General features: G+C 40.7%; 1 protein-coding gene across 7 annotated transcripts in view; it reads left to right on the top strand.

Moving 5' to 3' along the window:
• The window catches only part of plod3 (procollagen-lysine, 2-oxoglutarate 5-dioxygenase 3), a gene marked incomplete at its 5' end in the record, with an annotated part of 109,785 nt that overhangs the window by 2,761 nt on the left and 88,152 nt on the right, over nucleotides 1-18,872 (top strand). For all 7 annotated transcript variants that reach the window (XR_008757634.1, XR_008757632.1, XR_008757635.1 and 4 more), the window contains 2 exon segments: nucleotides 1,542-1,705; nucleotides 17,722-17,834. Coding sequence is in view for 1 of the 7 variants with exons in the window: in XM_055911181.1 (XP_055767156.1) it covers nucleotides 1,542-1,705; nucleotides 17,722-17,834 (277 nt within the window).

Here is an 18,872-nt window from a genome sequence, read left to right as displayed (position 1 = left end):
CGCTAGCACGTCTACGCTAGCACGTCTTCGCTAGCACGTCTCCGCTAGCACGTCTACGCTGGCACCTCTCCACTAGCACGTCTACGCTAGCACATCTACGCTGGCACGTCTCCGCTAGCACGTCTACGCTAGCACGTCAATCCTGGCACGTCTACGCTAGCACATCTACGCTGGCACGTCACCGCTAGCACGTCTACGCTAGCACGTCTACTGCAACACCTGTTGTCTCCACTAGCACGTCTCCGCTAGCACGTCTACGCTGGCACGTCTACGCTGGCACGTCTACGCTAGGACGTCTCCGCTAGCATGTGTTGTCTACGCTAGCACGTCTACGCTAGCACGTCTACGCTAGCACGTCTACGCTAGCACGTCTACGCTAGCACGTCTACGCTAGCACGTCTCCGCTAGCACGTCTACGCTGGCACCTCTCCACTAGCACGTCTACGCTAGCACATCTACGCTGGCACCTCTCCACTAGCACGTCTACGCTGGCACGTCTACGCTAGCACATCTACACTGGCACGTCTCCGCTAGCACGTCTACGCTAGCACGTCTACTGCAACACCTGTTGTCTCCACTAGCACGTCTACGCTGGCACGTCTACGCTGGCACGTCTACGCTAGCACGTCTACGCTAGCACGTCTACTGCAACACCTGTTGTCTCCACTAGCACGTCTACGCTAGCACGTGTTGTCTACGCTAGCACGTGTTGTCTACGCTAGGACGTCTACGCTAGGACGTCTACGCTAGGACGTCTACGCTAGCACGTGTTGTCTACGCTAGCACGTCTACGCTAGCACGTCTACTGCAACACCTGTTGTCTCCACTAGCACGTCTACGCTAGCACGTGTTGTCTACGCTAGCACGTGTTGTCTACGCTAGGACGTCTACGCTAGGACGTCTACGCTAGGACGTCTACGCTAGCACGTGTTGTCTACGCTAGCACGTCTACGCTAGCACGTCTACGCTAGCACGTCTACGCTAGTACGTGTTGTCTACGCTAGCACGTCTACGCTAGCACGTCTACACTAGCACGTGTTGTCTACGCTAGCACGTCTACACTAGCACGTCTACGCTAGCACGTCTACGCTAGCACGTCTACACTAGCACGTGTTGTCTACGCTAGGCGTCTACGCTATGCCGTCTACGCTAGGCCGTCTACGCTAGCATGTGTTGTCTACGCTAGCACGTCTTGTCTACACTAACACGTCTACGCTAGCACGTCTACACTAGCATGTGTTGTCTACGCTAGCACGTCTACGCTAGCACGTCTACGCTTGCACGTGTGGCGTCTGCACTCCTGTCCTCTGTCCTTCCCTCTCTACTTCCTCTCTCTCCCTTTGGAAAGGATTCTTTGTTCTACCGACACACAGACTCCTGAGACCTCTGCTACGTCTCTCTGTGTGTTTATGTGGGGAGGAGGGGGGGATGTTTGTGGTTGGGTGTTGCCCCACCCTCTCTGCTTGATCTAATATGACGTCGGCTGGTGGGCCCTGGAATGACGATGGTGATGACGAAGGCTCCCTCCTCTTCCTCTGTAGTTATGACGTAATCCTAGCCAGTGGTCCAGAAGAGTTGCTGTGGAAGTTTTCCAGACTGGGTCATCGGCTGGTGTTCTCTGCCGAGGGCTTCTGTTGGCCTGACCAGAAACTAGCCCCCAAATACCCCCCTGTCCACACCGGGAAGAGATACCTCAACTCTGGAGGTAACACACACACACACACACACACACACACACACACACACACACACACACACACACACACTACTACACACCGGGAAGAGATACCTCAACTCTGGAGGTAACACACACACACACACACCATCACACACACACACACACCATTACACTACTACACACCGGGAAGAGATACCTCAACTCTGGAGGTAAAACACACACACACACACACACACACACACACACACACCATTACACTACTACACACCGGGAAGAGATACCTCAACTCTGGAGGTAACACACACACACACACACACACCATCACATAATTACACTACTACACACACACACACAATTACACTACTACACACTACTACACACCATTACACACTATCACACACACAATTACACTACTACACACCATTACACACTATCACACACACAATTACACTACCACACACTACCACACACTATCACACACACAATTACACTACTACACACTACTACACACTATCACACACACAATTACACATCATTAGGTTTATCAGTCAGACACATCATTAGGTTTATCAGTCAGACACATCATTAGGTTTATCAGTCAGACACATCATTAGGTTTATCAGTCAGACACATCATTAGGTTTATCAGTCAGACATTAGTCTGTTAGACACATCATTAGGTTTATCAGTTAGACACATAATTAGGTTTATCAGTCAGACACATCATTAGGTTTATCAGTTAGACACATCATTAGGTTTATCAGTCAGACACATCATTAGGTTTATCAGTTAGACACATCATTAGGTTTATCAGTCAGACACATCATTAGGTTTATCAGTTAGACACATCATTAGGTTTATCAGTCAGACATTAGTCTGTTAGACACATCATTAGGTTTATCAGTCAGACACATCATTAGGTTTATCAGTCAGACACATCATTAGGTTTATCAGTCAGACACATCATTAGGTTTATCAGTCAGACACATCATTAGGTTTATCAGTCAGACATCAGTCTGTTAGACACATCATTAGGTTTATCAGTCAGACACATCATTAGGTTTATCAGTTAGACACATCATTAGGTTTATCAGTTAGACACATCATTAGGTTTATCAGTTAGACATTAGTCAGTCAGACACATCATTAGGTTTATCAGTCAGACATTAGTCTGTTAGACACATCATTAGGTTTATCAGTTAGACACATCATTAGGTTTATCAGTCAGACACATCATTAGGTTTATCAGTTAGACATTAGTCTGTTAGACACATCATTAGGTTTATCAGTCAGACACATCATTAGGTTTATCAGTCAGACACATCATTAGGTTTATCAGTCAGACACATCATTAGGTTTATCAGTCAGACACATCATTAGGTTTATCAGTCAGACACATCATTAGGTTTATCAGTCAGACACATCATTAGGTTTATCAGTCAGACACATCATTAGGTTTATCAGTCAGACATTAGTCTGTTAGACACATCATTAGGTTTATCAGTTAGACATTAGTCTGTTAGACACATCATTAGGTTTATCAGTCAGACACATCATTAGGTTTATCAGTCAGACACATCATTAGGTTTATCAGTCAGACACATCATTAGGTTTATCAGTCAGACACATCATTAGGTTTATCAGTTAGACACATCATTAGGTTTATCAGTCAGACACATCATTAGGTTTATCAGTTAGACACATCATTAGGTTTATCAGTTAGACACATCATTAGGTTTATCAGTCAGACATTAGTCTGTTAGACACATCATTAGGTTTATCAGTCAGACACATCATTAGGTTTATCAGTCAGACACATCATTAGGTTTATCAGTCAGACACATCATTAGGTTTATCAGTCAGACATTAGTCTGTTAGACACATCATTAGGTTTATCAGTCAGACACATCATTAGGTTTATCAGTTAGACACATCATTAGGTTTATCAGTTAGACACATCATTAGGTTTATCAGTCAGACACATCATTAGGTTTATCAGTCAGACATTAGTCTGTTAGACACATCATTAGGTTTATCAGTCAGACACATCATTAGGTTTATCAGTCAGACACATCATTAGGTTTATCAGTCAGACACATCATTAGGTTTATCAGTTAGACACATCATTAGGGGTATCAGTCAGACATTAGTCTGTTAGACACATCATTAGGTTTATCAGTTAGACATTAGTCTGTTAGACACATCATTAGGTTTATCAGTCAGACACATCATTAGGTTTATCAGTCAGACACATCATTAGGTTTATCAGTCAGACACATCATTAGGTTTATCAGTTAGACATTAGTCTGTTAGACACATCATTAGGTTTATCAGTCAGACACATCATTAGGTTTATCAGTCAGACACATCATTAGGTTTATCAGTCAGACACATCATTAGGTTTATCAGTTAGACATTAGTCTGTTAGACACATCATTAGGTTTATCAGTCAGACACATCATTAGGTTTATCAGTCAGACACATCATTAGGTTTATCAGTTAGACACATCATTAGGTTTATCAGTTAGACATTAGTCTGTTAGACACATCATTAGGTTTATCAGTCAGACACATCATTAGGTTTATCAGTCAGACACATCATTAGGTTTATCAGTCAGACACATCATTAGGTTTATCAGTTAGACACATTATTAGGGGTATCAGTCAGACATTAGTCTGTTAGACACATCATTAGGTTTATCAGTCAGACATTAGTCTGTCAGACACATCATTAGGTTTATCAGTCAGACACATCATTAGGTTTATCAGTCAGACACATCATTAGGTTTATCAGTCAGACACATCATTAGGTTTATCAGTCAGACACATCATTAGGTTTATCAGTCAGACACATCATTAGGTTTATCAGTCAGACACATCATTAGGTTTATCAGTCAGACATTAGTCTGTTAGACACATCATTAGGTTTATCAGTCAGACATTAGTCTGTCAGACACATCATTAGGTTTATCAGTCAGACACATCATTAGGTTTATCAGTCAGACACATCATTAGGTTTATCAGTCAGACACATCATTAGGTTTATCAGTCAGACATTAGTCTGTTAGACACATCATTAGGTTTATCAGTTAGACACATCATTAGGTTTTAACAGTCAGACATTAGTCTGTTAGACACATCATTAGGTTTATCAGTAAGACATTAGTCTGTTAGACACATCATTAGGTTTATCAGTTAGACATTAGTCTGTTAGACACATCATTAGGTTTATCAGTCAGACACATCATTAGGTTTATCAGTCAGACACATCATTAGGTTTATCAGTCAGACACATCATTAGGTTTATCAGTTAGACATTAGTCTGTTAGACACATCATTAGGTTTATCAGTTAGACATTAGTCTGTTAGACACATCATTAGGTTTATCAGTCAGACATTAGTCTGTCAGACACATCATTAGGTTTTAACAGTCAGACATTAGTCTGTCAGACACATCATTAGGTTTATCAGTCAGACATTAGTCTGTTAGACACATCATTAGGTTTATCAGTCAGACATTAGTCTGTTAGACACATCATTAGGTTTATCAGTTAGACACATCATTAGGTTTATCAGTTAGACACATCATTAGGTTTATCAGTTAGACATTAGTCTGTTAGACACATCATTAGGTTTATCAGTCAGACACATCATTAGGTTTATCAGTCAGACACATCATTAGGTTTATCAGTCAGACACATCATTAGGTTTATCAGTTAGACATTAGTCTGTTAGACACATCATTAGGTTTATCAGTTAGACATTAGTCTGTTAGACACATCATTAGGTTTATCAGTCAGACATTAGTCTGTCAGACACATCATTAGGTTTATCAGTCAGACACATCATTAGGTTTATCAGTTAGACACATCATTAGGTTTATCAGTTAGACACATCATTAGGTTTATCAGTCAGACACATCATTAGGTTTATCAGTTAGACACATCATTAGGTTTATCAGTCAGACACATCATTAGGTTTATCAGTCAGACATTAGTTTGTTAGACACATCATTAGGTTTATCAGTCAGACACATCATTAGGTTTATCAGTCAGACACATCATTAGGTTTATCAGTCAGACACATCATTAGGTTTATCAGTCAGACACATCATTAGGTTTATCAGTCAGACACATCATTAGGTTTATCAGTCAGACACATCATTAGGTTTATCAGTCAGACATTAGTCTGTTAGACACATCATTAGGTTTATCAGTCAGACACATCATTAGGTTTATCAGTCAGACACATCATTAGGTTTATCAGTCAGACACATCATTAGGTTTATCAGTTAGACACATCATTAGGTTTATCAGTCAGACATTAGTCTGTTAGACACATCATTAGGTTTATCAGTCAGACACATCATTAGGTTTATCAGTCAGACACATCATTAGGTTTATCAGTCAGACACATCATTAGGTTTATCAGTCAGACACATCATTAGGTTTATCAGTCAGACATTAGTCTGTTAGACACATCATTAGGTTTATCAGTCAGACACATCATTAGGTTTATCAGTTAGACACATCATTAGGTTTATCAGTTAGACACATCATTAGGTTTATCAGTTAGACATTAGTCAGTCAGACACATCATTAGGTTTATCAGTCAGACATTAGTCTGTTAGACACATCATTAGGTTTATCAGTTAGACACATCATTAGGTTTATCAGTCAGACACATCATTAGGTTTATCAGTTAGACATTAGTCTGTTAGACACATCATTAGGTTTATCAGTCAGACACATCATTAGGTTTATCAGTCAGACACATCATTAGGTTTATCAGTTAGACACATCATTAGGTTTATCAGTCAGACACATCATTAGGTTTATCAGTTAGACACATCATTAGGTTTATCAGTCAGACACATCATTAGGTTTATCAGTCAGACACATCATTAGGTTTATCAGTCAGACACATCATTAGGTTTATCAGTCAGACACATCATTAGGTTTATCAGTCAGACACATCATTAGGTTTATCAGTCAGACACATCATTAGGTTTATCAGTCAGACACATCATTAGGTTTATCAGTCAGACATTAGTCTGTTAGACACATCATTAGGTTTATCAGTTAGACATTAGTCTGTTAGACACATCATTAGGTTTATCAGTCAGACACATCATTAGGTTTATCAGTCAGACACATCATTAGGTTTATCAGTCAGACACATCATTAGGTTTATCAGTTAGACACATCATTAGGTTTATCAGTCAGACACATCATTAGGTTTATCAGTTAGATACATCATTAGGTTTATCAGTTAGACACATCATTAGGTTTATCAGTCAGACATTAGTCTGTTAGACACATCATTAGGTTTATCAGTCAGACACATCATTAGGTTTATCAGTCAGACACATCATTAGGTTTATCAGTTAGACACATCATTAGGTTTATCAGTTAGACACATCATTAGGTTTATCAGTCAGACACATCATTAGGTTTATCAGTCAGACATTAGTCTGTTAGACACATCATTAGGTTTATCAGTCAGACACATCATTAGGTTTATCAGTTAGACACATCATTAGGTTTATCAGTTAGACACATCATTAGGTTTATCAGTCAGACACATCATTAGGTTTATCAGTCAGACATTAGTCTGTTAGACACATCATTAGGTTTATCAGTCAGACACATCATTAGGTTTATCAGTCAGACACATCATTAGGTTTATCAGTCAGACACATCATTAGGTTTATCAGTTAGACACATCATTAGGGGTATCAGTCAGACATTAGTCTGTTAGACACATCATTAGGTTTATCAGTTAGACATTAGTCTGTTAGACACATCATTAGGTTTATCAGTCAGACACATCATTAGGTTTATCAGTCAGACACATCATTAGGTTTATCAGTCAGACACATCATTAGGTTTATCAGTTAGACATTAGTCTGTTAGACACATCATTAGGTTTATCAGTCAGACACATCATTAGGTTTATCAGTCAGACACATCATTAGGTTTATCAGTCAGACACATCATTAGGTTTATCAGTTAGACATTAGTCTGTTAGACACATCATTAGGTTTATCAGTCAGACACATCATTAGGTTTATCAGTCAGACACATCATTAGGTTTATCAGTTAGACACATCATTAGGTTTATCAGTTAGACATTAGTCTGTTAGACACATCATTAGGTTTATCAGTCAGACACATCATTAGGTTTATCAGTCAGACACATCATTAGGTTTATCAGTCAGACACATCATTAGGTTTATCAGTTAGACACATCATTAGGGGTATCAGTCAGACATTAGTCTGTTAGACACATCATTAGGTTTATCAGTCAGACATTAGTCTGTCAGACACATCATTAGGTTTATCAGTCAGACACATCATTAGGTTTATCAGTCAGACACATCATTAGGTTTATCAGTCAGACACATCATTAGGTTTATCAGTCAGACACATCATTAGGTTTATCAGTCAGACACATCATTAGGTTTATCAGTCAGACACATCATTAGGTTTATCAGTCAGACATTAGTCTGTTAGACACATCATTAGGTTTATCAGTCAGACATTAGTCTGTCAGACACATCATTAGGTTTATCAGTCAGACACATCATTAGGTTTATCAGTCAGACACATCATTAGGTTTATCAGTCAGACACATCATTAGGTTTATCAGTCAGACATTAGTCTGTTAGACACATCATTAGGTTTATCAGTTAGACACATCATTAGGTTTTAACAGTCAGACATTAGTCTGTCAGACACATCATTAGGTTTATCAGTCAGACATTAGTCTGTTAGACACATCATTAGGTTTATCAGTCAGACACATCATTAGGTTTATCAGTCAGACACATCATTAGGTTTATCAGTCAGACACATCATTAGGTTTATCAGTTAGACATTAGTCTGTTAGACACATCATTAGGTTTATCAGTTAGACATTAGTCTGTTAGACACATCATTAGGTTTATCAGTCAGACATTAGTCTGTCAGACACATCATTAGGTTTATCAGTCAGACACATCATTAGGTTTATCAGTTAGACACATCATTAGGTTTATCAGTTAGACACATCATTAGGTTTATCAGTCAGACACATCATTAGGTTTATCAGTTAGACACATCATTAGGTTTATCAGTTAGACACATCATTAGGTTTATCAGTCAGACACATCATTAGGTTTATCAGTCAGACATTAGTCTGTTAGACACATCATTAGGTTTATCAGTCAGACACATCATTAGGTTTATCAGTCAGACACATCATTAGGTTTATCAGTCAGACACATCATTAGGTTTATCAGTCAGACACATCATTAGGTTTATCAGTCAGACACATCATTAGGTTTATCAGTCAGACACATCATTAGGTTTATCAGTCAGACATTAGTCTGTTAGACACATCATTAGGTTTATCAGTCAGACACATCATTAGGTTTATCAGTCAGACACATCATTAGGTTTATCAGTTAGACACATCATTAGGTTTATCAGTTAGACACATCATTAGGTTTATCAGTCAGACATTAGTCTGTTAGACACATCATTAGGTTTATCAGTCAGACACATCATTAGGTTTATCAGTCAGACACATCATTAGGTTTATCAGTTAGACATTAGTCTGTTAGACACATCATTAGGTTTATCAGTCAGACACATCATTAGGTTTATCAGTCAGACATTAGTCTGTTAGACACATCATTAGGTTTATCAGTTAGACACATCATTAGGTTTATCAGTTAGACACATCATTAGGTTTATCAGTCAGACATTAGTCAGTTAGACACATCATTAGGTTTATCAGTTAGACATTAGTCTGTTAGACACATCATTAGGTTTATCAGTCAGACACATCATTAGGTTTATCAGTTAGACACATCATTAGGTTTATCAGTTAGACATTAGTCTGTTAGACACATCATTAGGTTTATCAGTTAGACACATCATTAGGTTTATCAGTTAGACACATCATTAGGTTTATCAGTTAGACATTAGTCTGTTAGACACATCATTAGGTTTATCAGTCAGACACATCATTAGGTTTATCAGTCAGACACATCATTAGGTTTATCAGTTAGACATTAGTCTGTTAGACACATCATTAGGTTTATCAGTCAGACACATCATTAGGTTTATCAGTCAGACACATCATTAGGTTTATCAGTCAGACACATCATTAGGTTTATCAGTCAGACACATCATTAGGTTTATCAGTCAGACACATCATTAGGTTTATCAGTCAGACACATCATTAGGTTTATCAGTTAGACACATCATTAGGTTTATCAGTTAGACATTAGTCTGTTAGACACATCATTAGGTTTATCAGTCAGACACATCATTAGGTTTATCAGTTAGACACATCATTAGGTTTATCAGTCAGACACATCATTAGGTTTATCAGTCAGACACATCATTAGGTTTATCAGTCAGACATTAGTCTGTTAGACACATCATTAGGTTTATCAGTCAGACACATCATTAGGTTTATCAGTCAGACACATCATTAGGTTTATCAGTTAGACACATCATTAGGTTTATCAGTTAGACACATCATTAGGTTTATCAGTTAGACACATCATTAGGTTTATCAGTCAGACATTAGTCTGTTAGACACATCATTAGGTTTATCAGTCAGACACATCATTAGGTTTATCAGTCAGACACATCATTAGGTTTATCAGTTAGACACATCATTAGGTTTATCAGTCAGACACATCATTAGGTTTATCAGTTAGACACATCATTAGGTTTATCAGTCAGACACATCATTAGGTTTATCAGTCAGACACATCATTAGGTTTATCAGTTAGACACATCATTAGGTTTATCAGTCAGACACATCATTAGGTTTATCAGTTAGACACATCATTAGGTTTATCAGTCAGACACATCATTAGGTTTATCAGTCAGACACATCATTAGGTTTATCAGTCAGACACATCATTAGGTTTATCAGTCAGACACATCATTAGGTTTATCAGTTAGACACATCATTAGGTTTATCAGTCAGACACATCATTAGGTTTATCAGTCAGACACATCATTAGGTTTATCAGTCAGACACATCATTAGGTTTATCAGTTAGACACATCATTAGGTTTATCAGTCAGACATTAGTCTGTTAGACACATCATTAGGTTTATCAGTCAGACATTAGTCTGTTAGACACATCATTAGGTTTATCAGTTAGACACATCATTAGGTTTATCAGTTAGACACATCATTAGGCTTATCAGTCAGACACATCATTAGGTTTATCAGTTAGACATTAGTCTGTTAGACACATCATTAGGTTTATCAGTCAGACACATCATTAGGTTTATCAGTCAGACATTAGTCTGTTAGACACATCATTAGGTTTATCAGTCAGACACATCATTAGGTTTATCAGTCAGACACATCATTAGGTTTATCAGTCAGACACATCATTAGGTTTATCAGTCAGACACATCATTAGGTTTATCAGTCAGACACATCATTAGGTTTATCAGTCAGACACATCATTAGGTTTATCAGTCAGACACATCATTAGGTTTATCAGTCAGACACATCATTAGGTTTATCAGTTAGACACATCATTAGGTTTATCAGTTAGACACATCATTAGGGGTATCAGTCAGACATTAGTCTGTTAGACACATCATTAGGTTTATCAGTCAGACACATCATTAGGTTTATCAGTCAGACACATCATTAGGTTTATCAGTCAGACACATCATTAGGTTTATCAGTCAGACACATCATTAGGTTTATCAGTTAGACATTAGTCTGTTAGACACATCATTAGGTTTATCAGTCAGACATTAGTCTGTTAGACACATCATTAGGTTTATCAGTTAGACATTAGTCTGTTAGACACATCATTAGGTTTATCAGTCAGACACATCATTAGGTTTATCAGTCAGACACATCATTAGGTTTATCAGTTAGACATTAGTCTGTCAGACACATCATTAGGTTTATCAGTCAGACACATCATTAGGTTTATCAGTCAGACACATCATTAGGTTTATCAGTTAGACACATCATTAGGTTTATCAGTCAGACACATCATTAGGTTTATCAGTCAGACACATCATTAGGTTTATCAGTTAGACACATCATTAGGTTTATCAGTTAGACACATCATTAGGTTTATCAGTTAGACACATCATTAGGTTTATCAGTTAGACACATCATTAGGTTTATCAGTTAGACATTAGTCATATAGGGTATGCTGTAGTAGTGTGTTAACCCTGGTCTGTCTGTGAAGGGTTTATAGGGTATGCTGTAGTAGTGTGTTAACCCTGGTCTGTCTGTGAAGGGTTTATAGGGTATGCTGTAGTAGTGTGTTAACCCTGGTCTGTCTGTGAAGGGTTTATAGGGTATGCTGTAGTAGTGTATTAACCCTGGTCTGTCTGTGAAGGGTTTATAGGGTATGCTGTAGTAGTGTGTTAACCCTGGTCTGTCTGTGAAGGGTTTATAGGGTATGTTGTAGTAGTGGGTTAACCCTGGTCTGTCTGTGAAGGGTTTATAGGGTATGCTGTAGTAGTGTGTTAACCCTGGTCTGTCTGTGAAGGGTTTATAGGGTATGCTGTAGTAGTGTGTTAACCCTGGTCTGTCTGTGTAGGGTTTATAGGGTATGCTGTAGTAGTGTGTTAACCCTGGTGTGTCTGTGAAGGGTTTATAGGGTATGCTGTAGTAGTGTGTTAACCCTGGTCTGTCTGTGAAGGGTTTATAGGGTATGCTGTAGTAGTGTGTTAACCCTGGTCTGTCTGTGTAGGGTTTATAGGGTATGCTGTAGTAGTGTGTTAACCCTGGTCTGTCTGTGAAGGGTTTATAGGGTATGCTGTAGTAGTGTGTTAACCCTGGTGTCTGTCTGTGAAGGGTTTATAGGGTATGCTGTAGTAGTGTGTTAACCCTGGTCTGTCTGTGAAGGGTTTATAGGGTATGCTGTAGTAGTGTGTTAACCCTGGTCTGTCTGTGAAGGGTTTATAGGGTATGCTGTAGTAGTGTGTTAACCCTGGTCTGTCTGTGAAGGGTTTATAGGGTATGTTGTAGTAGTGGGTTAACCCTGGTCTGTCTGTGAAGGGTTTATAGGGTATGCTGTAGTAGTGTGTTAACCCTGGTCTGTCTGTGAAGGGTTTATAGGGTATGCTGTAGTAGTGTGTTAACCCTGGTCTGTCTGTGAAGGGTTTATAGGGTATGCTGTAGTAGTGTGTTAACCCTGGTCTGTCTGTGAAGGGTTTATAGGGTATGCTGTAGTAGTGTGTTAACCCTGGTGTGTCTGTGAAGGGTTTATAGGGTATGCTGTAGTAGTGGGTTAACCCTGGTCTGTCTGTCTGTGAAGGGTTTATAGGGTATGCTGTAGTAGTGTGTTAACCCTGGTCTGTCTGTGAAGGGTTTATAGGGTATGCTGTAGTAGTGTGTTAACCCTGGTCTGTCTGTGAAGGGTTTATAGGGTATGCTGTAGTAGTGTGTTAACCCTGGTCTGTCTGTGAAGGGTTTATAGGGTATGCTGTAGTAGTGTGTTAACCCTGGTGTGTCTGTGAAGGGTTTATAGGGTATGCTGTAGTAGTGGGTTAACCCTGGTCTGTCTGTCTGTGAAGGGTTTATAGGGTATGCTGTAGTAGTGTGTTAACCCTGGTCTGTCTGTGAAGGGTTTATAGGGTATGCTGTAGTAGTGGGTTAACCCTGGTCTGTCTGTCTGTGAAGGGTTTATAGGGTATGTTGTAGTAGTGTGTTAACCCTGGTCTGTCTGTGAAGGGTTTATAGGGTATGCTGTAGTAGTGTGTTAACCCTGGTCTGTCTGTGAAGGGTTTATAGGGTATGCTGTAGTAGTGTGTTAACCCTGGTGTCTGTCTGTGAAGGGTTTATAGGGTATGCTGTAGTAGTGTGTTAACCCTGGTCTGTCTGTGAAGGGTTTATAGGGTATGCTGTAGTAGTGTGTTAACCCTGGTCTGTCTGTGAAGGGTTTATAGGGTATGCTGTAGTAGTGTGTTAACCCTGGTCTGTCTGTGAAGGGTTTATAGGGTATGCTGTAGTAGTGTGTTAACCCTGGTCTGTCTGTGAAGGGTTTATAGGGTATGCTGTAGTAGTGTGTTAACCCTGGTCTGTCTGTGAAGGGTTTATAGGGTATGCTGTAGTAGTGTGTTAACCCTGGTCTGTCTGTGAAGGGTTTATAGGGTATGCTGTAGTAGTGTGTTAACCCTGGTGTGTCTGTCTGTGAAGGGTTTATAGGGTATGCTGTAGTAGTGTGTTAACCCTGGTCTGTCTGTGAAGGGTTTATAGGGTATGCTGTAGTAGTGTGTTAACCCTGGTCTGTCTGTGAAGGGTTTATAGGGTATGCTGTAGTAGTGTGTTAACCCTGGTCTGTCTGTGAAGGGTTTATAGGGTATGCTGTAGTAGTGTGTTAACCCTGGTCTGTCTGTGAAGGGTTTATAGGGTATGCTGTAGTAGTGGGTTAACCCTGGTCTGTCTGTGAAGGGTTTATAGGGTATGCTGTAGTAGTGTGTTAACCCTGGTCTGTCTGTGAAGGGTTTATAGGGTATGCTGTAGTAGTGTGTTAACCCTGGTCTGTCTGTGAAGGGTTTATAGGGTATGCTGTAGTAGTGTGTTAACCCTGGTCTGTCTGTGAAGGGTTTATAGGGTATGCTGTAGTAGTGTGTTAACCCTGGTCTGTCTGTGTAGGGTTTATAGGGTATGCTGTAGTAGTGTGTTAACCCTGGTGTGTCTGTCTGAAGGGTTTATAGGGTATGCTGTAGTAGTGTGTTAACCCTGGTCTGTCTGTGAAGGGTTTATAGGGTATGCTGTAGTAGTGTGTTAACCCTGGTCTGTCTGTGAAGGGTTTATAGGGTATGCTGTAGTAGTGTGTTAACCCTGGTCTGTCTGTGAAGGGTTTATAGGGTATGCTGTAGTAGTGTGTTAACCCTGGTCTGTCTGTGAAGGGTTTATAGGGTATGCTGTAGTAGTGTGTTAACCCTGGTCTGTCTGTGAAGGGTTTATAGGGTATGCTGTAGTAGTGTGTTAACCCTGGTCTGTCTGTGAAGGGTTTATAGGGTATGCTGTAGTAGTGTGTTAACCCTGGTCTGTCTGTGAAGGGTTTATAGGGTATGCTGTAGTAGTGTGTTAACCCTGGTCTGTCTGTGAAGGGTTTATAGGGTATGCTGTAGTAGTGTGTTAACCCTGGTCTGTCTGTGAAGGGTTTATAGGGTATGCTGTAGTAGTGTGTTAACCCTGGTGTGTCTGTGAAGGGTTTATAGGGTATGCTGTAGTAGTGGGTTAACCCTGGTCTGTCTGTCTGTGAAGGGTTTATAGGGTATGCTGTAGTAGTGTGTTAACCCTGGTCTGTCTGTGAAGGGTTTATAGGGTATGCTGTAGTAGTGGGTTAACCCTGGTCTGTCTGTCTGTGAAGGGTTTATAGGGTATGTTGTAGTAGTGTGTTAACCCTGGTCTGTCTGTGAAGGGTTTATAGGGTATGCTGTAGTAGTGTGTTAACCCTGGTCTGTCTGTGAAGGGTTTATAGGGTATGCTGTAGTAGTGTGTTAACCCTGGTCTGTCTGTCTGTGAAGGGTTTATAGGGTATGCTGTAGTAGTGTGTTAACCCTGGTGTGTCTGTGAAGGGTTTATAGGGTATGCTGTAGTAGTGTGTTAACCCTGGTCTGTCTGTGAAGGGTTTATAGGGTATGCTGTAGTAGTGTGTTAACCCTGGTCTGTCTGTGAAGGGTTTATAGGGTATGCTGTAGTAGTGTGTTAACCCTGGTCTGTCTGTGAAGGGTTTATAGGGTATGCTGTAGTAGTGTGTTAACCCTGGTGTCTGTCTGTGAAGGGTTTATAGGGTATGCTGTAGTAGTGTGTTAACCCTGGTCTGTCTGTGAAGGGTTTATAGGGTATGCTGTAGTAGTGGGTTAACCCTGGTCTGTCTGTGAAGGGTTTATAGGGTATGCTGTAGTAGTGTGTTAACCCTGGTCTGTCTGTGAAGGGTTTATAGGGTATGCTGTAGTAGTGTGTTAACCCTGGTGTGTCTGTCTGTGAAGGGTTTATAGGGTATGTTGTAGTAGTGTGTTAACCCTGGTCTGTCTGTGAAGGGTTTATAGGGTATGCTGTAGTAGTGTGTTAACCCTGGTCTGTCTGTGAAGGGTTTATAGGGTATGCTGTAGTAGTGTGTTAACCCTGGTGTGTCTGTCTGTGTAGGGTTTATAGGGTATGCTGTAGTAGTGTGTTAACCCTGGTCTGTCTGTGAAGGGTTTATAGGGTATGCTGTAGTAGTGTGTTAACCCTGGTCTGTCTGTGAAGGGTTTATAGGGTATGCTGTAGTAGTGTGTTAACCCTGGTCTGTCTGTGAAGGGTTTATAGGGTATGCTGTAGTAGTGTGTTAACCCTGGTCTGTCTGTGTAGGGTTTATAGGGTATGCTGTAGTAGTGTGTTAACCCTGGTCTGTCTGTGAAGGGTTTATAGGGTATGCTGTAGTAGTGTGTTAACCCTGGTCTGTCTGTGAAGGGTTTATAGGGTATGCTGTAGTAGTGTGTTAACCCTGGTCTGTCTGTGAAGGGTTTATAGGGTATGCTGTAGTAGTGTGTTAACCCTGGTCTGTCTGTGAAGGGTTTATAGGGTATGCTGTAGTAGTGTGTTAACCCTGGTCTGTCTGTGAAGGGTTTATAGGGTATGCTGTAGTAGTGTGTTAACCCTGGTCTGTCTGTGAAGGGTTTATAGGGTATGCTGTAGTAGTGTGTTAACCCTGGTCTGTCTGTGAAGGGTTTATAGGGTATGCTGTAGTAGTGTATTAACCCTGGTCTGTCTGTGAAGGGTTTATAGGGTATGCTGTAGTAGTGTGTTAACCCTGGTCTGTCTGTGAAGGGTTTATAGGGTATGCTGTAGTAGTGTGTTAACCCTGGTCTGTCTGTGAAGGGTTTATAGGGTATGCTGTAGTAGTGTGTTAACCCTGGTCTGTCTGTGAAGGGTTTATAGGGTATGCTGTAGTAGTGTGTTAACCCTGGTCTGTCTGTGAAGGGTTTATAGGGTATGCTGTAGTAGTGTGTTAACCCTGGTCTGTCTGTGAAGGGTTTATAGGGTATGCTGTAGTAGTGTGTTAACCCTGGTCTGTCTGTGAAGGGTTTATAGGGTATGCTGTAGTAGTGTGTTAACCCTGGTCTGTCTGTGAAGGGTTTATAGGGTATGCTGTAGTAGTGTGTTAACCCTGGTCTGTCTGTGAAGGGTTTATAGGGTATGCTGTAGTAGTGTGTTAACCCTGGTCTGTCTGTGAAGGGTTTATAGGGTATGCTGTAGTAGTGTGTTAACCCTGGTCTGTCTGTGAAGGGTTTATAGGGTATGCTGTAGTAGTGTGTTAACCCTGGTCTGTCTGTGAAGGGTTTATAGGGTATGCTGTAGTAGTGTGTTAACCCTGGTCTGTCTGTGAAGGGTTTATAGGGTATGCTGTAGTAGTGTGTTAACCCTGGTCTGTCTGTGAAGGGTTTATAGGGTATGCTGTAGTAGTGTGTTAACCCTGGTCTGTCTGTGAAGGGTTTATAGGGTATGCTGTAGTAGTGTGTTAACCCTGGTCTGTCTGTGAAGGGTTTATAGGGTATGCTGTAGTAGTGTGTTAACCCTGGTCTGTCTGTGAAGGGTTTATAGGGTATGCTGTAGTAGTGTGTTAACCCTGGTCTGTCTGTGAAGGGTTTATAGGGTATGCTGTAGTAGTGTGTTAACCCTGGTCTGTCTGTGAAGGGTTTATAGGGTATGCTGTAGTAGTGTGTTAACCCTGGTCTGTCTGTGAAGGGTTTATAGGGTATGCTGTAGTAGTGTGTTAACCCTGGTCTGTCTGTGAAGGGTTTATAGGGTATGCTGTAGTAGTGTGTTAACCCTGGTCTGTCTGTGAAGGGTTTATAGGGTATGCTGTAGTAGTGTGTTAACCCTGGTCTGTCTGTGAAGGGTTTATAGGGTATGCTGTAGTAGTGTGTTAACCCTGGTCTGTCTGTGAAGGGTTTATAGGGTATGCTGTAGTAGTGTGTTAACCCTGGTCTGTCTGTCTGTGAAGGGTTTATAGGGTATGCTGTAGTAGTGTGTTAACCCTGGTCTGTCTGTGAAGGGTTTATAGGGTATGCTCCAGAGCTCAGTGAGATCGTTCAACAGTGGAAACATAAAGACAACGATGATGACCAGCTCTTCTACACCAAGATCTACCTGGACAAAGTACAACGGGTTAGTATGACCTCTGACCTCTTACACTAAGATCTACCTGGACAAAGTACAGCGGGTTAGTATGACCTCTGACCTCTTACACTAAGATCTACCTGGACAAAGTACAGCGGGTTAGTATGACCTCTGACCTCTTACACTAAGATCTACCTGGACAAAGTACAGCGGGTTAGTATGACCTCTGACCTCTTACACTAAGATCTACCTGGACAAAGTACAACGGGTTAGTATGACCTCTGACCTCTTACACTAAGATCTACCTGGACAAAGTACAACGGGTTAGTTTGACCTCTGACCTCTTACACTAAGATCTACCTGGACAAAGTACAGCGGGTTAGTATGACCTCTGACCTCTTACACTAATATCTACCTGGACGAAGTACAACGGGTTAGTTTGACCTCTGACCTCTTACACTAAGATCTACCTGGACAAAGTACAGCGGGTTAGTATGACCTCTGACCTCTTACACTAAGATCTACCTGGACGAAGTACAACGGGTTAGTTTGACCTCTGACCTCTTACAATAAGATCTACCTGGACAAAGTACAACGGGTTAATATGACCTCTGACCACTTACACTAAGATCTACCTGGACAAAGTACAACGGGTTAATATGACCTCTGACCTCTTACACTAAGATCTACCTGGACAAAGTACAACGGGTTAGTTTGACCTCTGACCTCTTACAATAAGATCTACCTGGACAAAGTACAACGGGTTAGTATGACCTCTCACAATAAGATCTACCTGGACAAAGTACAACGGGTTAGTTTGACCTCTGACCTCTTACACTAAGATCTACCTGGACAAAGTACAACGGGTTAATATGACCTCTCACAATAAGATCTACCTGGACAAAGTGCAACGGGTTAGTTTGACCTCTGACCACTTACACTAAGATCTACCTGGACAAAGTACAACGGGTTAGTTTGACCTCTGACCTCTTACACTAAGATCTACCTGGACAAAGTACAACGGGTTAGTATGACCTCTGACCTCTTACAATAAGATCTACCTGGACAAAGTACCACGGGTTAGTA

This window comes from Salvelinus fontinalis, unplaced genomic scaffold, assembly GCF_029448725.1.
Source record: "Salvelinus fontinalis isolate EN_2023a unplaced genomic scaffold, ASM2944872v1 scaffold_0054, whole genome shotgun sequence".
NCBI classification, from domain to species: Eukaryota; Metazoa; Chordata; class Actinopteri; order Salmoniformes; family Salmonidae; genus Salvelinus; species Salvelinus fontinalis.
Note: the sequence above shows the minus strand (reverse complement) of the source record. Positions and strands in the feature narration are given on the sequence as shown.